This window comes from Python bivittatus, unplaced genomic scaffold, assembly GCF_059951505.1.
Source record: "Python bivittatus isolate LINGU-HERP-01145 unplaced genomic scaffold, Pbiv_v1 ctg000330_np1212, whole genome shotgun sequence".
In the NCBI taxonomy this organism is placed as follows: Eukaryota; Metazoa; Chordata; class Lepidosauria; order Squamata; family Pythonidae; genus Python; species Python bivittatus.
In genome coordinates this window covers 62,912,952-62,934,873 of record NW_028277058.1, presented here as the reverse complement: position 1 = coordinate 62,934,873, position 21,922 = coordinate 62,912,952, and the positions used below count along the sequence as shown (strand labels likewise).

Below are 21,922 nucleotides of genomic sequence, written 5' to 3'. Positions count from 1 at the left end.
GACTTTAATGGATAACGCCGGCATTCAAGAGGCCTTTTTCTGTTACTGCTCATCATTATATACAAAACAAGGTGTTCATTCAGATGATATTGATAAATATCTGTCTAAAAAACATTACCTATTCTTACTGATCAACAGAGAAAATTACTTAACGATCCCATCACATTAGAGGAAATGTCAACTGCCTTTAAGAAAATTAACTGTGGAATAGCCCCTGGCCCAGATGGTTTATCAGCGGCTTACTATAAATATTTTGAGGAGGAGCTTTGCCTTCCTTTACAAATGTCCATGAATTCAATTTTGGACACAGGTGTAATACCAGAAATTGGAAAGAAGCCCATATTACCTTGATTCCAAAAGATCAACAGGATTTGACCTTGACAAAGAATTATAGACCAATATCTCTATTGAACAATGACTGTATTTACAACAATTTTAGCGGAAAGAATGAAGAATATTCTTGTAAAATTTATCCATCAGGATCAAGCAGGATTTTTACCAAACAGACAAATTAGAGATAATATCCGAAATGTTTTGGATATATTAGAATACCTGGAACAACATTATGAAAAACAAGCAGCTTTGATATTTTTGGATGCTGAAAAAGCCTTTGACAATTTAAATTGGCCCTTTATGTTTAAAGTTTTGGATTCTATGAAATGTGGGGAAAACTTTGTTAAATGGATTAAATCAATATATATACCACAAACCGCAAAAATAATTGCTAGTGGAGACTTTTCTAAACCATGCGAAATTCAAAAAGGTACGAGACAAGGATGCCCTTGTCTCCATTATTATTCATATTGGTTCTAGAAGTATCACTTAGAGATATTAGACAAGATGACAACATTTTGGGAATGAGAGTTAAAAAAGAAGAATATAAGTTAAGAGCCTTTGCTGATGACCTAGTCATTATTTTAGAAAACCCACTGGAGGGGGTCGAATCGTTAATGCAAAACTTGAGAGACTTTGGGTTGCTCGCAGGGTTCAAAGTAAACATACGAAAAACAATGGTTTTAACTAAAAATATGGATTTTCATCAACAGAAGAAACTGAATGAACTAACTGGATTTATAATAGAGAAAAAAATAAAATACCTGGGAGTACATTTGACATCTAAGAATGCTGGTTTATTTCAGAATAATTCTGTTCCACTCTGGACAGATATTAAAAAAGATTTAGACTGATGGGAAAAGTTACGATTGCTATTCTTAGGAAGAATATCGGTGATTAAAATGAATATTTTGCCGCAAATTCTATATCTTTTCCGGACAATTCCAATATTGACTTCAGAAGCACCCTTTAAACAATGCCAACACGCCATTTCTAAGTTTATACGGCAAGGGAAAAAACCAAGAATAAAATATAAAGTTTTGCAAGATGTGAAAAAAAGAGGTGGTTTGGGTCTTCCTGATTTGAAATTGTACTATGTAGCTTGCTTCTTTAGTACGGCTTAAAGAATGGATTACCTTGAGCGATGAAAAATTATTAAATTTGGAAGGTTATAATTTGAGACTTGGATGGCACGGATATTTGTGGTATGATAAAGTTAAAGTTTAAAGTTAAAGAATACACAGAAGAACTCTACAAGAAAGATCTTAATGTCCCTGAAGTCCGTGCTGGTGTGGTCACTGACCTTGAGCCAGACATCCTAGAGAGTGAAGTCAAGTGGGCCTTAGGAAGCATTGCTAACAACAAAGCTAGTGGAGATGACAGTATTCCAGCTGAGTTATTTAAAACACTAAAAGACGATGGTGTTAAAGTGCTGCACTCAATATGCCAGCAAGTTTGGAAAACGCAACAGTGGCCACGGGATTGGAAAAGGTCAGTTTACGTTCCAATTCCAAAGAAGGACAATGCCAAAGAATGCTCAAACAACCACACAATTGCACTCATTTCACATGCTAGCAAGGTTATGCTCAAAATCCTACAAGCTAGGCTTCAGCAGTACGTGAACCGAGAACTACCGGATGTACAAGCTGGGTTTCGAAGAGGCAGAGGAACTAGAGATCAAATCGCCAACATTCGCTGGATCATGGAGGAAGCACGAGAGTTCCAGAAAAACATCTACTTCTGCTTCATTGGCTATGCAAAAGCCTTCGATTGTGTGGATCACAACAAACTGTGGCAAATTCTTAAAGAGATGGGGGTACCAGACCACCTTACCTGTCTCCTGAGAAATCTGTATGCGGGCCAAGAAGCAAGAGTTAGAACCGGTCACGGAACAACCGATTGGTTCAAAATAGGGAAAGGAGTACGACAAGGCTGTATACTGTCACCCTGCTTATTTAACCTATATGCAGAGTACATCATGAGAAATGCCAGGCTGGAAGAATCACAAGCCGGAATTAAGATTGCAGGGAGAATCATCAACAACCTCAGATATGCAGACGATACCACCCTAATGGCAGAAAGTGAAGAAGAACTAAAGAGCCTCTTGATGAGGGTGAAGGAGGAGAGTGCAAAAGCTGGCTTGAAACTCAACATTAAAAAAGCTAAGATCATGGCATCTGGACCCATCAATTCCTGGCAAATAGAAGGGGTAGAAATGGAAGCAGTGACAGAATTCATTTATTTGGGCTCCAAGATCACCGCAGACGGAGACTGCAGCCATGAAATTAAAAGACGCTTGCTCCTTGGGAGGAAAGCTATGGCAAGCCTAGACAGCATATTAAAAAGCAGAGACGTCACCTTGCCGACAAAGATCCGCATAGTCAACGCTATGGTTTTTCCAGTAGTAATGTATGGCTGTGAGAGCTGGACCATAAAAAAGGCTGAGCGCCGAAGAATTGATGCCTTTGAACTGTGGTGCTGGAGAAGACTCTTGAGAGTCCCCTGGACTGCTAGGAGGTCAAACCAGTCAATCTTAAAGGAAATCAACCCTGATTGCTCATTGGAAGGACTGATAATGAAGCTCAAGCTCAGATACTTTGGCCACCTAATGCGAAGAGAGGACTCTTTGGAGAAGACCCTGATGCTGGGAAAGACTGAAGGCAAAAGGAGAAGAGGACGGCAGAGGATGAGATGGTTCGATAGCATCACTGAAGCAATGAGCATGAAACTGAGCAAACTCAGGGAGGCAGTGAAGGACAGGAAGGCCTGGCGCGATGTGGTTCGTGGGGTCACGAAGAGTTGGACACAACTAAGCGACTGTACAACAACAACAACAATATTAATAAATTACAATACCATCCTTAATTCTTCAACAACAGCTTGCCATCCTGTTCATGCTCATGCCTGAAGACCCCGGATTAAAAGTTTGGACTAAATGCAGGCCACTTTTATTCCCTAAAATACCGATGTGGACCTCTATACAAGAAGCTTTTTATAGAACTGAAAAGAGATAAAAATAAATGGATGAGATACAAAGACTTATTAGAAAAAGAACAAAGAGAATATAAAATCAAATCAAAAGAGCAATTGGTTTTAGAAGGACATACTTTTCAATGGATTTCTTATAGGCAATATAAAGAAAAATTCAAAATCGATAAAAAAGAATTTGGATTTGAACAGAATAAATCGGAATTTGAAATTCAACTATATGAAACAGATGAGCACTTAATAGCAAAAATGTATAAATTATTGTTGAGAGAAGAAATTGAAGGGCATTGTTTTGATACACAATTTTATACTCTCTCATAATGTATGGACATGCATGTGACAGTGCACTCTATCTTACTTATGAAGGGTTAACTTGCTTTTGCCTTCCAAGAGAGCACAGCATTCCCTCACCCCATTTCCTTTAGAAGCAATTAGCCAGATGCCTGACTGAACAAGTAAGCTATAAATTAGATTCGTACCGGGCAGGCAGAGGCACCGAATTCCAAAGAAGTTACAAAGAAGGCCAGAGAGAGATAAGGAGGTAGCCATTTCTTTGGTAACAGGAGGAGAGAGTTGAGCTCACTTTCTCCTTCTGGGATCCACCTTTTTTCCCGCTTAGACCATCCCTGCATTTCCTTATATGGACATGAGGGGATGTATGATCTGATTACATTTGTAAATGCCTATAAAATCTTTGTTGCTTGCTTTGCAAGGGGTGGTTCTCCTCAACACCTTGCCACGGTGTTGACTGAGCCATCCAGAATGTTTCTTGGCCAATAAAACTTCTGTTAGCTAAAAAGCCTCGTCTCAAGCTCTATTTGATTTTCTGAACTTGGGTAAACAAATAAACAAAGGCGTGTGCCTAACAAAATGGTTCAAGAACAAGTTAAAAAATGCATGATTAAATGGGCAAAAAATATTGGACATAATATACATATGCAGCAATGGGAAAATATGTGGTCTAAAGGATCCAAATTTACTTTATGCTATAATTTGAAAGAAAATTTTTATAAAATGTTTTATCGATGGTACATGACACCCCAAAGACTATCAAAGATGTATGGGACAATTTCCAACGTTTGTTCGAAATGTAACCAACAAGAAGGGTCATTCTACCACTTGTGGTGGACATGTAAAATTGCAAAGAAATTTTGGACTCAAATACAAACCTTGATGCAGAGCATACTACAAATACAGATTCCATTTAAACCAGAATTATTCCTGTTGGGGATAATGGACTTTCAAATCGGAAAGCATCTTATTAGAATTACTCAATACATGATTACCGCAGCAAGACTTTTGTACGCACAATTTTGGAAAACCCAGACACTACTAAACCCACTGCGGTTTTGCTGTCCGCATCAGGGTGGGCCACTCATGGGGTCTCGGCAGGCGAGAGTGAAGACAAACACGCAGGTTTTCCTCGAGGTGAGTGAGCCCAGAGCGTGTTCTGAACTACTCTTTTATTGGGTATTACAAGTCAGGAAGCAGGTGGTGGGGGCAGGTTGTGGGGGCATATAGCCTTTTATAGTCATGCAACAGCTTTAAGCAACACTATTGGTTTATTCTATGTTTCCTGTATAGCCTGTCATGGTTATACGTTTCCCTACTTGCTTACGTGGCATCAGGTATTTCTCAAGCAGTGATCGCCTTATCGTGCTTTTAGGTGCTTTTATTATCTGGTGCCTTCCCTCATCCTAGGTTTCTGGTTCGTGTGTCGGCCGCTGGCCTGGCCACACTGCAGAAGCCTGAATCAAGTTTCTGGTAAGCAAGCATTTTATTCCAACATCTCCTCCGTTTTTGTTTTAAAAGTAGGTGTGCTGTTCTGTGGGTTGTGGTCTACCGACTCCTTCCCTTCCAGGGTGAGCATAGACCTATGTGATTGTATAAAACTGGTGGATTCCAACTCTTCGTCAGAGTCTAATATGCGGAGGGATGCTTTTTCCATATTTTCTCCAGACCGTATTGGTTGGTAATGGTGGCGTTCCAGTACCATATTTTCCAAGGCACCTATTTTGGTTTCCACAAATTTTGTTAGGCGAAATAAAATGCAGGGGCCAAATGTACATGCAAGGAGTAACAATATCAGTGGTCCTGCTATGGTACCTATCAGGGTGGTCAACCATGGGGAAAAGTTGAACCAGGATTGAGACCATCCTTGCTGACCCTCCCTCTCCTTTTTACGTTTATCCAGGCCCTCCCTGAGTTTGGTCATGGAGTCCTGCACTATGCCAGAGTGATCTGCATAGAAGCAACATTCTTCTCTTAAAGCCACACATAACCCCCCCTCTTTTAGAAAAAGTAAATCAAGGCCTCTTCTGTTCTGCAAGACCACTTCTGAGAGGGAGGTTAGGGATTTTTGTAAGTGAGAGATCGAAGTTTCTATTCTCTCTAAGTCTTCATCGATGGCTGCCCTAAGGTGGTGGTATTGGACATACTGATTTGCAAAGGATGCTATCCCAGTTCCTGCTCCTGTTAGGCCAAGTCCTACCAAGAGAGCTACTGTGAGGGTGGAAATGGGTTCACGCTTGTGTCTTGTGAGTTCTGACCCTGAGTAAGTGTTGTAAACTTCTTCTTCTGTGTGGTAGTATATGCGTGGCATGACCTGGACAAGGATGCAAAAACCTTTGGTGCTTATTACATGACCATGGGCACAGGCCGTGAGGCCTGTAGAGCAAGCCCACCATCCATCTGTGGGTGGTATGTAAAAGAGTGTTGTATCAACCTCACTATGTGTTGTGTTGCAGTATTGTTCATACTGTGTGGGAACCTGTCCAAGGCAGGTTCCCTTGCCTGAGATTGACTGCAATGTTTGTGAGCCATGTTTCCATCTGCATGCCTTGTCATTCGAGGAAGTGTTGTATGGAGAAACAAGCCCTACAGCCTCATAATATGGGGGTCGAACATCGTAGCAAAACCAGCAGGCTGTAGTAAGGTTGGGATTGGTGTCATTGACCATGTGATAGGTGGCTGTGACGATGTCCCAAAGGGGGTTCCCAGGGCGGCTCCGTGAAGGGGAAAAAGAATAACCGATGGAAGTAGGCGAACTTTTCCCGGGAGTGGGGGTGGGTTGTGGGGGTGGCTCCCTGCGGTTGGCTGGTATTGTCTTGGGGCCCACCGGTACCGGGGGTTCTATGGGGGTTTGTGTTAGGCGTATAGTAAAAATATTCCCCGGCTCCCCGGTTTTATCATGAACCCGGCCTCCCCAAGTGACCCCTGACTGCCACCCCGTGTGTCGTTTTCCCTCAGCGGTGAAAGAGATTTTAACCGGATTACAATTAACATATGTTCCAAATTGGTTTTGCTCACATCGTACGTTCCCACCAGTCCGTCTGAGCGTAATAAGATCACCTCTGAAAGGGGGGTTCCATGTTATTTCTCCCGTGGAGACGCAGCTCCAGTCCGCACAAAAGTAATCGTTTTCCCCACCACACTTCTTCCGGTATGTTGTTGCCCTGACATGGCCGGGGCAGACATAAAGGGGCCATCTCTTGATCCATCTGTGGCTAACCATACCCGGTCTGTTGGGAGAAGTGGTGGTGTCCATCATCACACCAAAGTCAAAGTACAGGTCAGGAAACCAGGACCCCGGCACCGCCATAGATGAAGTGGAGTTCAGGATGTCTGCGTGTGCGTCCAATACCGCCCACGTTAGGTTCTGGGGCTGATGGGGATTGTGCTGCGCATAGTTAGGTGCGCAGAGGGCAACGCTCAGTAGCTGAAGGGCAACCGGGAACCACAGTATTCTTAGATGTGACATTTTGACTGAGGCCCTTCCCTTGGTCTACCTTCTGTTGTCCCTGCTGTCCTCTTCCTCGCCCGTACGTCGAGGGTCAGCTTCCGGAGTGACACCAGTAAGGCCTCTTATGTGGGGAGGAGGAGGGGCGTCTTGGGCGTCCGGCGAAAGCGGGAGATGACAAGGACGGACGCAGCGACCAGGGACCCACAGAACCTTATCGGGAAGCTGAATGGCCGCGTAACCTCGACCCCAGGTGATGAGTTGCGCAGGCCCTCTCCAGGCGGGGTCTGGCAGGCAACGATAGTAGACAAGTGGTCGTTGGTGGTCAGCGGCAGGTTGTGAGGCAAAGTGACGACAAGCAGAAGTGGCAGGCAGTCCGGTCAAGTTGAGAAAGTTAAGAGTATAGAGGCAAAGGTTGAGAATGTCTTGCACCGCTGGGAGGCTAGGGGGCCCTTTCCCCTTGGTTTCTATATATCTGTCAAGAGCATGTTTTAAGGTCTGATTTGCTCTTTCAATTATGGCTTGACCTTTGCTGTTGTATGGTATGCCGAATTTGTGTGTGATTCCCCATTTCTGGCAAAAGGCGGCAAAAGCACTGCCTGTATAGCCAGGCCCATTGTCTGTTTTAAGTTCTTTTGGGCGTCCCAGCGTTGCAAAGGTTCGAATACAATGATTAATAATGTGTTTAGAGGCTTCGCCCCTTTGAGGGGTGGCCATGATGAACCCCGAGTAAGTGTCAATGGAAACGTGTAAGTACTTCCATGGGGAAAAGGAAGCATATTGGGTAACATCCATTTGCCAAATTTGGTTGCACTCTGTCCCCCTGGGGTTAACTCCCATGGGCACAGAGTGCGCTTGTTTGCTACAGGTGGGGCATTGCTGTAAAATTGCGGTGGCCTCTGTAGCAGAAATTTTGAACTGCTTAATGAGCGCCTTTTTATTCTGGTGGAAATAGGGATGACTTTCCCACGGAGTGGGAGAGGAAAAGGCAAAAATGAGTGGGGAGGAGGATGCAGCCGCGGCCACAGCGTCGGCCACGCCATTCCCTTCCTGGAGGATACCAGGGAACGGTTGGTGACTACGAATGTGTGCAACATGGAAAGAATGAGTCCTTTGAGAAATGAGGTGTTGTAAGGACAGAAACAAAGATAGAAGAGTTGGTTCGATAGAGGGGGATAAGTAGGCTTGATAAATGGAGGAAATAATTTGGGAAACATAAAGGCTGTCAAGAATAAGGTTAAAAGATTGATGAGGAAAGGCCTCAAAAGCGAGGATGGAAGCATAAAGCTCTGCCCGTTGGGCGGAGGATTGTGGAGGGGTGGTTTTTGTGTGCCATTGGCCGTCAATCTGCCAGGCGCAGGCGCCAAATTTTTTGCTGCCGTCGGCGAAGACAGTGACTGCATCATGAATGGGGAAAGGAGACATAGGAGTTTGCCAAATGAAGGGAGTGGTTCTGAGAAGTTGTACCCGAGGGTCTGGTGGTGGATGGCAAGAGACAGTGCCAGGCCAGTCAGCGAGGGCAAACTGAAGGTGGTCGCTGACCGCTAGCAGTGACTCCCATGTGGAGAGAGAGCAAGGAACATAAACGACAGAGGGTTCAACACCAGCCAGGGCCTTAGACCGCAGCCGACCTTTGGTAATAAGGGAAGCAAATTGAGCGGGTTTAGTAGTAAGCGTGGCACGAGGCGTGTGAGACAGGTGGATCCATTCAAGGATCAGCAACGAAGGTGTCACCTGAACCACCGCACCTGTTGGCAGTGTCAGTGTGTTCAGTAGGAGCAAAGAGAAAGGCAAGTTGTCTTTCATGCGATCCACCCATTTGGTACGTAGGACCTGATTAATTAATTTTACAGTGTCCAATTGTTCCTTTTGCAAAGGGATGACATCTGCAGGTTGCTTTCCTTTAGTTAGTGCCGTGAATAAGGGAGAAAGTTGAATGGTGGAAAGACCTATGTAGGGGCGGATCCAGTTGATGGATCCCAAATATTGCTGTAATTGTAGCAAGGTAGGCGCAGGTGGCAATTGAATGTTCGGCAAACAGGGGTTAGCGTGTGATTCAAGCACCTTGTGTCCCAAATAATGAAAAGGTGATGAAAGTTGTACTTTGTCTGGTGCAATATGTAATCCTCCTTGTTGCAATATGTGTTGTAGGTGAGGCAATGTTTTTAAGACAGTACCTTTGGGTCCTGGTGCAGCAACCAGAATGTCATCCATGTAATGATAAACTAAAAATGACGAGTATTTATCCCTATAGGGTTGTAAAACCTGCGATACAAAGTATTGACACATGGTGGGGCTGTTCAGCATTCCCTGTGGCAAAACTTTCCATTGATAGCGAGAAGTTGGTTGAGAATTATTGAGCGCAGGTACAGTAAAGGCAAAGATATGTTTATCTTTAGGATGCAAGGGTATAGAGAAAAAGCAATCTTTAAGATCAATGATCATCATATCGTAACTTTGAGGAATCAAATTTGGATTTGGGAGGCCACATTGCAGCGCCCCCATTGGTTTGATAATTGCATTCACCGCCCTAAGGTCATGAAGAAATCTCCATTTACCGGATTTCTTTTTAATTACAAAGACTGGAGTGTTATAAGGGCTTAAAGAGGGCTCAAGGTGCCCATTGTCCAATTGTTCATTGACCAATTGTTTTAATACAGTGAGTTTTTCCACTGTGAGCGGCCATTGATCTATCCAGACTGGAGTTTGAGATTGCAATTCCAGCCGCAAAACAGCTGAAACAGCCATTATTGCAAAATAAGCTTGGTTTGGAATTGGGACATCAAATCTCGTCCCCACAAGTTAGTATGTAAAGGTAAAACTACAGGCTTAATGAAAGCGGTAACAGGGCTTGTGGCTGACGTGACTGAGATCCAATTGCAGCTGATCTGAGCCGTCTGGATCCCTCCTACCCCTCTGACGGATGGGGCAGGGTCAGTAGGCCAATCGGCGGGCCATTCAGCTGAGCAGATGACGAGACGTCGGCACCGGTATCTAGAAGACCGGAAAAAGAACGTCCATTGAGTTTAAACTCGGCTACTGGCCTTTTGGAGTTGACGTTTTGCTCTATAGTCATACAGTCAGAAAAAGTCTCAAGGGGGATCACTGTCGCCACCACATCTCCCTGTTTGATGGTTACCGGAGAATTAACCATAATTGCCAAGGCGAAATCAGAAAAGGAGTCAGCACTGCGCAAAAAGGGGGCAGCTATGACTCCTTGAGCGGTAAGGTCCAAGTTAGGGAAAACAAGCACCGGCATTTCGGGGGGCAACGTCAAAGGCGAGCGAGGCGATATAAAAAGATGATAAACATGAGCGGGTAAAGAATAGGTCACGGTCTCGTCCGCAGTCATCTCTACAGAGTGAGGGGACGGGTCCTCACTGGGTAATTCAGCCTTGGGGGTGGGGCTGGCTGCATGCCCCACAATCAGTTTCCCGAATTCTGCTGACTTTGATTAAAGGACCTGCATTGGTTGGCCCAATGAAATCCTTTTTTGCATTTTGGACAAACGGTCTTAGGTTTGACTGCCTGTTGGGAGGAACTGCGATGCCCTGCACTGAGATTTGAAATGACCAGGTCTCCCGCAATTGAAGCAATTTCCGGCAGGGCGTGACACAGGAAGTGCGTCTTGTGGCGCGAGGGAGGAAGAAGAAGGCGGAAGCAAGGTTGTGGTAATGGCGGAGGCCAGCGCAGCCATTTTGTGGCTGGTGGTTCCGACAATACGACATGCTCGGAGAAAATCAGCCAGGGTGATGCCAGGTTTGTTAGCTATGGGCTGGAGCACCTTTTGACAGTCCGAATTAGCATTTTCATAAGCCAATTTCATACACAGTTCACCTCTAGCATCTACGTTGTCAATTTGGCGTTCTAATGCAACTTGAAGGCGACTAATAAAGGAAGAATAGTCTTCTGTAGGCGATTGAATTATTTTAGAAAAGGTTTGCAAAGGTTTGCCCTGATTGTCAGCAACCTTTCGTAAGGCCGCTAAGGCACAATTTTTAATAATAGGAAAAGCAGCTCTATCGGAGTTTTGCTGTTGTGCGATAGTGCTGATGGTGCCAGTCCCCAGGACATCGTCAGCAGTAACATTTTGAGGGAGGCCAGCATTTATGGCAACGGCAGCCTGTTTGCCGTACTCCGAATTCCAAATTACATATTGAGCAGGGGTTAAAATCATGCCAAAAAGCGACTGCCAATCTGCAAGCAGCATTTCCACAGCAGCAGTAGAAAGCGAAGTAAGCAAGCCCAGAACATAACGCGACTGCAGGCCATAATCTCTAACAGCACTTTTAATCTCTTTGATTTGTTTGTCATCTATGTGCGTATGCACCGGCTGGCCGGGAGCGCCCGCAGCAGCTCCGGCGGGCACCACCCAGGTCACCGGAAACATTGCACACGCTTCAAGATCCTCAGCAGAGAGTTGACCTGACTGCTGAGCAGTCTGCATAGCTCTGATTATGTGACCCCCCCTTTGAGGTTTTATAGTCAGGGGGGAGCTTGGAGCCATGGGAGCCGTGGGACCATTGGCTGGATCAAGGCACCCAGAACCTGCTGACATGGGAAGTAAAGTGGCCGGAGAATTTTTAACAGAATCATACGGGGGTGGTATGGGTTCTGCCGGCATTTGGTTGTCGAATTTATGGTGAATCATTAAGCATTCCATGACCACACGCCATGAGGTCAGAATTTGGACCGGGGCCCTAGGGGCCGCGTGGAAGTATTCCCCCAATTTTGTCCATGTGGATATTTTCAGTGACCCTTTTTCAGGGTATGATGGACATTGTTGCCAAATGTAAGACAAAAGGCCAATTAATTCTTTGTTTTTCAAACGGGGGAGGGTTTTGCCTCCGTCTGAAGAAATTTTAGAGGAAGATTCGGTTAATTCCCTCAATTCCTTCAGATGCGCTGTCTGTTGTTGAGAGAATTTTCCGCCCATACTTACGAATATCCAGCCGTGTTTCAGACGGGACGAGTGCACAGCTCCCCTCGAGCGGATAAGTAAGGACGGTCCGAGACGCACCTCGTGAACTCACGCGATCACGTCGGGGTCACCAGAATGCGGTTTTGCTGCCCGCATCAGGGTGGGCCACTCATGGGGTCTCGGCAGGCGAGAGTGAAGACAAACACGCAGGTTTTCCTCGAGGTGAGTGAGCCCAGTGTCAGGTTCGGACAGCACGAGGCTTCAGGGAAGCACGGGGCTGCAGGGAAGCTCGCAGCCAAACCACAGCGGAAGCTTTTAACTATGAACTGATAACGGCACGAGCATGCAAGGAACGGGGCCGCAGGGCAGCGAAACAAGATCGCAACGCAGCACAGAACCCGCGGGTCTGCACGTAGCAGGGAGGGACCAACCCAAGCCGGAGGGGACTGCCAATCAAGGACAATGGACCCTGACCGACCCTGCCATCATGAACGATCAGGGGGGACATTGGGGGGCCTAATAGCCCACAGCCGCAACGCGATCACGAGGCGGGAGAAAGCGCGGGAAGGGGGGAATATAACAAGTGATGCAATTGTACCAAGCCAGTCCTGGCTTTGCTTGTGACTACTACGTTACGCATGAGTAAACCTTCTTTGTGAACCACACGTGTCACGAGAGTTTCTCTGTCGAACGGGGCAAACCTTACACCCAGAGCATGTTCTGAACTACTCTTTTATTGGGTATTACAAGTCAGGAAGCAGGTTGTGGGGGCAGGTTGTGGGGGCATATAGCCTTTTATAGTCATGCAACAGCTTTAAGCAACACTATTGGTTTATTCTATGTTTCCTGTATAGCCTGTCATGGTTATACGTTTCCCTACTTGCTTATGTAGCATCAGGTATTTTTCAAGCAGTGATCGCCTTATCGTGCTTTTAGGTGCTTTTATTATATGGTACCTTCCCTCATCCTAGTTTTCTGGTTCGTGTGCCGGCCACTGGCCTGGCCACACTGCAGAAGCCTGAATCAAGTTTCTGGTAAGCAAGCATTTTATTCCAACAGATCTTGCAGAGAGGGTTAAATTGACTTCCTGGATCAGAGCAAAGACATTCTCTAAGTTTATGGCTGAGGGAAAACTCCTTGTGGCCCTTTTGCATGGAACAGAAAAAAATGATCTTACGGTTTATGCTTCTCAGGATTAGACTACAGAAAAAATGGAGTTACGCCGTGACCAGAGAGCAAGAGCTAAATTTATCATTGCACTTGCTAAGTGCTGTAAAGAAAGGCGGAAGCTACTGCCTTATGTTTTCTTTCTTTTTTTCTGCATTTTTGGCTTTGTCTGGGTTTCTTTCTTTCTTTTCTTCTTTCTTTTCTTTATTCTAACTATTACTTTCTGTTCGTTTTTATCTTTCTTTATTAAAATCTTAATAAAGTTACATGAAAAAAACCCACTCTCTGAATCTACCTTTCCGGGAAGGAGAGAGTGACCCAGGGAGGGATCCACAGCAGCAAACGGTGAAATTGCATGTCCTTAGCAAACCACGGTTTCTGCACGAGTGATGAGCAAGCTATATGGGCAAAGGGCCTGTGAGCGAGTGATCCAATGCAGTCCTGGTGCAGACCCACCTCCCCCAGCCTGGTGCTCTCCAGATTCCCAACTCGTCAAGGAGACCCTCAGCTGGAGAAGGCCGCGGTCAACCATCTAACGGGCAGGACAAGAAGTGATTCTTGACGTTTCAACTTGGGCTGCTCTCAGTGGAAGGCACAGGACAGAGATAAAATTGAAAAGAGTTTATCGGTTTTGGCAGAAAAGCACCTGACCCTTAAGCAACCATCAAGAGTAAAGGGACAAGCAGTCAAGGAATACACCACAGACCAGCACTTCGTAGAGGACCCATCAAGGTCCTGGAAAAGGTCTTCAGACGCTGTGATGTGTCTATACCTACAAGGATCAGGATTCTGCAATGTGCCACAGAAGTGGAAGTTGGACTTTGAAGCAGCAGGACAGGAGGAGTATTGGCACCTTTGAACTTGCTGTTGGAGAAGACTCCTGAGAATACCGTAGACAGCCAAGGAAACAAACTGATGGATCGTTGCACAAATCAACCCACTCGGGGCACAAATGACCAGGCTCAAATGGTCCTACTTTGAGCACACTATGTGAAGACTCAGCTCTCTGGAGAAGGCTCTAATACTGGGAACGGTGGAAGGAAAGGGAAGACAAGGACAAGCCGCAGAGTGGATGGACTCAGAGTGGTGATGGAGGACCTGAAAGCGTACTGAGATTGAGAAATGCTGCTATAAGGCCTTCCTCCTTGGAAAGAGCTTGGGAGGTCCCCAGGCTTTTGGGTCTGGAGAAGAGATGAGCTCTGCTCTTGTTGCTTTTTTCTTTCATGAACGGGGTTATTCTTTAACCCTGGACACCGGGGGTTCTCTGTTGTGGGGTTTTGCGTGTTTGTAATCCTTGACCGCCACCTAGAGACACTTGTGTGAGATGGGCGGCCACGGAAATCAAATAAACAGGTTTTGAAGGAGCCACACAAGAGTTCAGTGAGTTTGTGGAGGTGCAGAGTTTTGGAAGAGCCCTAAATCCACGTTCTCCTGAGAGTAAAAGACGGAGAGCAGGAAGTTAGCCACCCCCCACCCCACCCCTTGAGGTGCTGGGAAAGGAATCTGAAGAGGTGGGTCAAGCCTACCCTTCCCTGAGCCCCAGCCTGTCCCATCCTCCCGTTGTCCTCCTTGGTGGCAGATGATTTCCCGCTGCTTGGGGACATTGTAAAAGGGAGGGGCAGGAAAGCCACAGGGCTTAATCAATGCTTTAGCTCCCCCTGCCCTGCAAATATGAATTCAGGGCATGGCCATTCAACGGCTAGGCAAAACAGAGGCGAGAGAGGCCGGATAGGCACCCAAACGGGAAAGCACATGTCATGCTGGTAGGTGTCTTTGCTGATCCAAGGATAGGTGCGTAGCACTAACTCAGTCCCAGGGAAAGGTCCCTGATTTCCTTGCCCATTGGGTATGGTCCAAAAAGTCAAGGGGGTGGCTATGATGGGGTGACTGAAGCTCCACCCTGCTCTTGTTCATGGTGAGTATAGACCTTTGATTGCGCGGTTGTGGTCACCATCTTGACTTTTTTGACCCTATCCTGTGGACACCTCCCTCCCTCCCTCCCTCCTCGCTGTGCACAGGGAAGCATTTCAGTCACAGTTCTTTGGGAAGGACGGGAAATGGGCTCAAATCCGGGGGACACAGATTCCAGCCAGATGCCAGTAGATCCTCTTCGTGGTAGGAGCTTGGCAGCAGTGGAAGAGGCTTTCCTGAAAATGAAGAGGTTCTGCTCCTGCGGAGGGGCTCGCAGCCGCCTGGACGCCGGGCGTGCTCCTCGGGTGAGCTTGAGGGATTCGGATCCACACACGAGGACTCGCACCCCGGACCCTCCTCTGCTGTCAGAAACTGTCAGCGATGAAGAAGGAGAAGAGAGGTTTGCAGATCGGATGGAGCCAAAGACTCTGAGCTCCTGCTCATGGAAGGGATCAGGGGCTTCCTCTTAGTTTTCCTCAAAGGATCCACCCTGGAGAGAATCCGTATGAATGTAGGTAGCGAGGAAGGAGCTCCAAAGGAAGAGCCCCCTTCTGATAAGAGGAGCCACGCTGGCGAGGAGACCTATAGATGTGGGTGGGAAACCTCTCCCCTTCTGCGGAGGATCAGAAATTCGGGGATGGAGGGAGCTGATTAAATGGCATCTGACCTGGAGGGAATATGGAGCTGAGAGAGACCAGACTTTTCAGACAGCATCAACTCACATCATTCCAGGGTTTTCCTACAGTCTAAAGTTTATTGTTTTATAGCAAATAAAAGTCAAGGGAATTGACCCAGAGGAGAATAGCCAGAAGATGAAGCTCCTGCGCATTCAAAGCCAGGAGGGACGAGATGGAGAAATGAGGGGGGGGGGTCCAAAAAAGGGAAAGAGGTTGGGGCTCTGGTGGGCAGAGACCAGTTGATCCCTGAGATCACTCCTCAGGAAATGGGGATCCCAGAGTGACTGGTACATGTGGACCATCTGGATCTCTCTGGATCTGGTGGCCCCCAGGCTTGGCTAAGCGCCAGATGGATTTCCGGTTAAGTGGCTGGAGGTGGGTGAGTTGCAGCCATTGCTCTGAAGGGGGGTCTGTGCTGAGCAGGAGAAATTGGGGGTCTGGAGGGACAGGCAGGCCAGGAGTTCCTGGGGGCAGACTGGGTGGTCACCACCCCCTCCCAGTTTCCCCCTCCCTCAAAAGACAGAGAGGCCCCAAAAGGAAGCTGGTGGGTCTCGGCAGGAGAAGGTCCAGGCTGCGATTCTCCTCCTCTCGCCAGTGTTGAAGCTGCATCCTTGGAGGGTTGCAAAAAAGGCAGAAATCCATCAGGTGCTGAAATGCTTCAGCTATTTTGCATCTGAGAGCAGGAAGGGATAGCACGATTAATTCATGAGTGCTGTGAAAAACAGAGATGGGGAAGACAATTAAAATATATAGTAAAACCTTCAGTGTAAATGAGGGTTTTTTTGGAGAGTCTGCAGGAAACACACAGGGTGGGCTTCCCCTCCCCCTCCCTTTCACCCCCCCTTCCCAGGCAGGCCCAACCTTCAGGGGGTGGATGATGGGCAGGGCCCGGATGGAGGGGGAATCCGCCCCTTTCAGGGAGGAAAAGGCTGCGAAGGACCAGGGATTCCTCCCCATCTCATCTCCGGGGCTCGAAGGAGGTACCGGTTCAGCCGAGGGGCTGCAAAGGGAGGGTCCAGCCTGACCTCGATAAGGTGGAATTTGTCCCTAATTGGCTTGATTAGAGGGTCAATCAAGAGAGGAGGCCTCCCTCGCCCCCCCCCGCAGATACTTCATCTGAACCGAGAAGATGCTGCTCAGAGGGTGGAGTCAGAAATGGGGTCTGGGGTCCAGCCCGGTGTCCCTTGGCCGGAGCTTGTGTGGAAGGTCAAAAGGGGGGGTCAAGAAGGGCAGCCCATAAACTTGGGGTGCTCCCTCTCCCTCCCCCAATGACCTGCATGGCCCCCCTCCTTCCCTTCCCTTTGGCAATGTCCCAAAATGGGGAGACATCCTGGGGGAGGCTTTGGTGTTGTGTCCTGCTCTTGTGTGCGATTGTGTTACATTTTGTGGTCCCTGCAAGGAAAAGCCGCCAAAAATCCTGGAAACGGATTTGGGGACTGCAGAAAATCTCTGGAAACTTTGCAGGTCTTTCAAGGCTCTTTCAGTTACTTAAGAGATATTTTTTGGGAGGAGAGAGAAAGAGAAAAACTTATTAATTAATGGAGGGCGAATAGAAGACACTCACCTGGTTGTTGGATGGGAGTTGCTAGAAAAAGGGAGAGAGATGCATTCAGAACTTTTTAATCTTTTTAATAGGATTGGTTTTGACATATTTATTGTTTTATATCTTTTGCTATATGCTGCCCAGTCACTTCTTGTGGGTGGCCTTATAAAGTTGATAAATAAATAAATAAAGGGCTGGAGCATTTATGGGGTCAAGCTCCCATTGTATAGCCTATCATATATTGCATTAAATCCCCCCCCCCTTTTTTTCCCTTCCTTTGAGTCAAGGTTGACTCCGGGCGACTGCCTGGACTAGTCCCTGCAGTTTTCCTGGCAAGGTTTTGGAAGGGGGTTGCCATTGCCGGCTTCCTGGGACTGAGAGACAATGGCTGGCCCTCGGTCACCCAGGGGGCTTTGTGCCCAGGGCAAGACTGGAACTCACAGCTCCTGGTTTCCAGCCTGGTGCTTTCACCACCACCCCAAAGGGGGTCTCCTATCCCTTGTGCCCCTCCAGGAAGAAAAATCTCTCCAAACCAATTTCCCAATGAGACCCTCAACCTTGGGATTCAGGGGCCCAAGAGGACCCACCTTGCCATCCAGATGCAAGGCCTCCCGTAGATGGTCCCCTCCCCAAAACGTCTCACCCAGCCCCCCACGGACTCACCTTTCTTGTTCTTCAGGTAGAGGGAGAGCCCCACAGCCAGGAAGACCACCCCCAGCACGGCCCCCACGGCCCCCGTCCAGAGCTTGCTCTTGGCAGCGTTGGAGGAACGTGGCTCTGGGGAAGGAGAAGGAGCCTCGCGTGAGTAGCAGGATCAAGGCCAGCTTTCTCCGGGGGGGCATTCTGGCTCGACCCACAGGGAGGGGCTTCCCAGCCCCCCATCGATGACCCCTTCTCCGTGCACGATGGTGTCCCCAGACCAGGAGGGCAGGGAAGGGGAGGAAGGGAAAGGCTTACCCCACTGGACAGTGACGGGGGCCTCCAGGCTGGCGTGCCCCACCTTGCAAGCGTAGACGTCCCCACGCTGGGGCTGGGTCTCCAGCAGCACCTGGAGCTGGTAGGTCCAGTCCCCGTTCTGGAGCTCCTCCCCGAAGGCGACGCCCTCCTTCTCCGGCCGCCCGTTCTTCAGCCACTGGACGTCGATCTCCAGGGGGTAAAAGCCGGTCGCGGTGCAGAGGAGGATGGTGTTGGGGGAACCGGGGTCCGTCTTGGTGGGGGAAATGGTGACGGTGGGCTTGGCTGGAGGGGAGGGAGAAGGAGAATATTTATATTCGTATTTCATATTCGAGAAAATGAATAAAGTCCCACTTGATCTGGAAAACACAGAGAAATAAGCAGAGAAGAGCAGAACAAGATTTAAGGGGGAAAAGTGTGGCTCAAACTGGCACAACTCTTGGATGGATGAAGGGAGGGCTGGATGGGCCCCCAAAGAGGGTCCTTCAGGGCTCCCTCCAGCCGGGAAGGGGTCTCGGGAGGCGTCCGGGGTCTGTCCTGGGTCCTTGTGCCCTTCAGCATTTGGGTCGGGGAGTTGGGGGGGAGCGATGAAGCTCGTGGCCTTCCGGGAAGACGTCAGTGGGTGAGACGAGGCTGATTCTCTCCCTCCTCGGCCGCGAAAATCAAAATGCTTCTGCATCTTCTGCTACTTTGGGGGGAGGCGAATGGCTCGTAAACGGCTTCTGGGGGGGCTGCAAGGTTTGTTTGGATCTGATTTTTAATCTCGATTTTTTTTCAATAATTGGCTATTTAGTGTCTTGTGTAACTAGTTTGTTAATAGAGTTTCTTACTGACAGATTTCTTTTACTCACAGTGAATAACATTTAACACGATTCAACTTTTAAAAGTTTTGGTTATTTGCAATGAAGACCTGGGATCTAGTCTGGTTGCCGCTCAGATAAATAGTACACTTGTGGCTTTTTCTTCCCCGGAAGCACATTTGTATCTTGGAACATTAAAAATCTTTGCAAAAGAGGTAAAAGGAGGCAGTTTTTCCAAACTGAAATTCATGACAATGCCTTTTTTCTTCTCTTTACAAGAAAATTATCCTGAGTGAGAAAATACTTTTAACAAGGAAATGGAGGGAACAGATTTCAACCAGCAGAAATTCAAAATCTAAAACCAGGCGATTTTAGTGAAAACATCTTCAAAATGTAGAGATTAATCTTAGTAGTTAAATAAAAAACCTGAATGGATTGAATGAAGGGGGAGGGGCCGGCATTCCCCCCCCAGAAGCCCCGCCCAGACTCACCTCTCCGGCCAACCACAGGAGCGCCTTGGAAAACCTCATAGTTGTGCCGGCAGAAGCGATCCACTTCAGCCCTCTCGTCCTGCAGGATTTCCTGGCGGCTGTTCCAATAGTCGGCATCCGGCTGCCCCAACGGGGTGACGGCCACGAACTTCCCGACGTCGCTGTCGAAGCGGACAAACTCCTGCCGGTCGTAGAAGTACCTGGCCAGGAACCGCACCCGCTGCGTCCCGTTGAAGAAGTGGCAGTCGAGCTTTCCCTGATGCAAGAAATGGGCTGCGAGGAGGAGGGGGAGAAGGAGGAGGAGGGCGTCAGGAGGGACTCCAGGGCCCATCGCTCCCAGCCGCCAGCAGAGGAGGGACCCACACGGGAAGGGGGAGGGGGAGACCTGCTGCGGGAGACCAAGGGGGTCGCCTTTGGAGGGCCCAGCTGGAAGGGGGACCGGAGGGGCCTTTCTCTGCCCCCTCCAGCTCCTTGCTGGGGCTCCCTGGGGGAGACGGGGGGGCCTGACAAGAGACCCCCGGCCCAATCCACTCCATGCCCCACCATTGGGGGTGTGGGGAGGAAGGGGCCAATCCGCCCCGAGTGGGAGAAGCTCCGACGCCTTCCTTTGGCAGCAGCGGCCAACCCTGCAGGGCTGTCGCTCCCTCAAGACGCCCCCTGCAAGAGGGAGGGGGAGGTTTCTCGGTCCCAGTGGGGCTTCCTGGGGGAGATGGAGAGTTGCTGGGGGTCTGGAGGGGTAGGAAAGAGGGGGAGGGGAGGAGCTTCCTGGTGGGCCCCCTCCATCCTTCCGCCCTGGGGAAAGGCAGGCAGAAGCTCAAATGGTGTAGCAGACTGCCCTACTCTCTGCAGGGAATGTTGGATCCGGGTGGGGCCTCTTTGCCCCCCAAAGGGGCAGGAAAGATGGGGGGGTGAAGAGACCCAGAGAATCTCAGGGCTGCAGTGAAAGTGAGATCCATACCTCGGTCTCCCTCTTCCTTGGGGGGGGAATATGGGGAGGGGGCACAATGAGGCTGTCTGGACCGATGATCCTGGGGTCTCCCAGCCCCTCCCTCGCCTGAACCCCCCACCTTCCCTGCTTTCCCCAAACTTCTCCCCCCAACAATCAGCCCTCCTACCTGCCTTTCCTCAAGAGCCCCCAGGAGCAGCTCAAAGGGGGGTCTCCAGTCTCCCTACCCCACATCCTTCCCCCTCAGTTCCCCCCGTGGTTCCCCCCTCCCCTCCCCTCCCCTCCCCTCCAGACCCTGACTCTGCTGTGGGGAATTATGGGGGTGGCTGGGTCTCCTTTCCCAATTCAGAGGCTCCCCCAACAAGGGATCTCAATTCAACTCTTGCCTGACCTTAAAAGCCTCTAATTGGAGATTCGTAAGAAAAAGTGAAGTTTCTGAAGGTGCAAAAAGGTTTTTTCCCAAATGCATCTTTTTCTTATGCGGCTTTTCCTTGCGCGGATTTAGGACTGAAAACGCCGCGATTTCCCTCTTTCTCTTTCACTTTCTTCTCCTTCCTCCTTCAAGGCGACAAACTTTGGGGGCTCCGGATCTGGGTCTCGTTCGGGGCCAGAAGGTCCGACTCTGACCCCCGGTCGGCTGCCTTCCCACGACCCCCTCCGCACCTCGGCCAGAGCCAGGGAAGGGGGTCCCTCTCAGTCCTCCGGGGGGGGTGTGGGGAGGGAGGGGGCAGAGACCACGCGGAGATAGAGGCTCCAACGGGCTCTCGACTCTCTTGCCCTCGACCCCTTCCTCAGGGTCACTCCTGGGGGGCCCAGCCCCTTTCTTCCCCCTCCCCCACCAGCATCACGGGGTGCCTCCCACGCCCCTCCTTACCGGGGGGCTCCTGTCCCCCTTCGCTTCCAGGGATCCGGGACAGCGCCCCCACCAGCAGCAGCAGCAGCAGGGGGACCCCAGCAGAGCCCATGGATGCTGCCCCACAAGCAACCCCCAAGAGAGAGGAGAGAGACGCAGATGCTTCCAGCCCCAGAGGTGGAATCGGTGGGTCTGGACTGGGGGCAGGAAGAGTTTTTCTCATTCTTTGGAGTTGGGAGTGCCCGGAAAAGCAGAGGGGCCAATGGGAAATCTCCCTCCTTCCGCGTCATCAGTCTCCGGGCAGAGCCTCTCTGGATTTCGCCCCATGGAGGAGATAGTTCGGAGCAGAGAAAGAAGCGGAGAAAGTGGGAGGGGGGATCCTTTCAGTCTTGGGGGGCTGCAGCTCCAGGGGGTCCCCTACCAGCTCAGAGGGGACCCTCCCCTTCCTTTGCCCTCCACAGGATTCTCAGCCGGGCTCTCCTTTTCTCTGGGGGCCTGGAGGGGGTGGACTGGATGCCCTCTGAAGCATCCTTAAGGCTCCAGGGGGGTGGGAGACTCCAGGCTGGGGCTGCTGGGTCCTTCCTGGAAAAAGCCGGGGG

General features: G+C 49.1%; 2 protein-coding genes across 2 annotated transcripts in view; one reads left to right on the top strand and one right to left on the bottom strand.

Moving 5' to 3' along the window:
* LOC103051008 (H-2 class II histocompatibility antigen, E-S beta chain-like) overlaps nt 1-21,922 on the top strand; it is a 273,476-nt gene that overhangs the window by 189,218 nt on the left and 62,336 nt on the right. The window lies entirely within an intron of this gene.
* Nucleotides 16,285-21,554, bottom strand: LOC103059890 (H-2 class II histocompatibility antigen, E-S beta chain-like). Its single transcript, XM_088141481.1, has 6 exons — nt 21,345-21,554; nt 19,525-19,797; nt 18,237-18,518; nt 17,943-18,056; nt 17,301-17,321; nt 16,285-16,448 (listed from the first exon to the last, which is right to left on the bottom strand). Exons 1-6 carry the CDS (start codon nt 21,544-21,546, stop codon nt 16,435-16,437), a joined length of 906 nt encoding a protein of 301 aa, XP_087997607.1. The 5' UTR covers nt 21,547-21,554; the 3' UTR covers nt 16,285-16,434.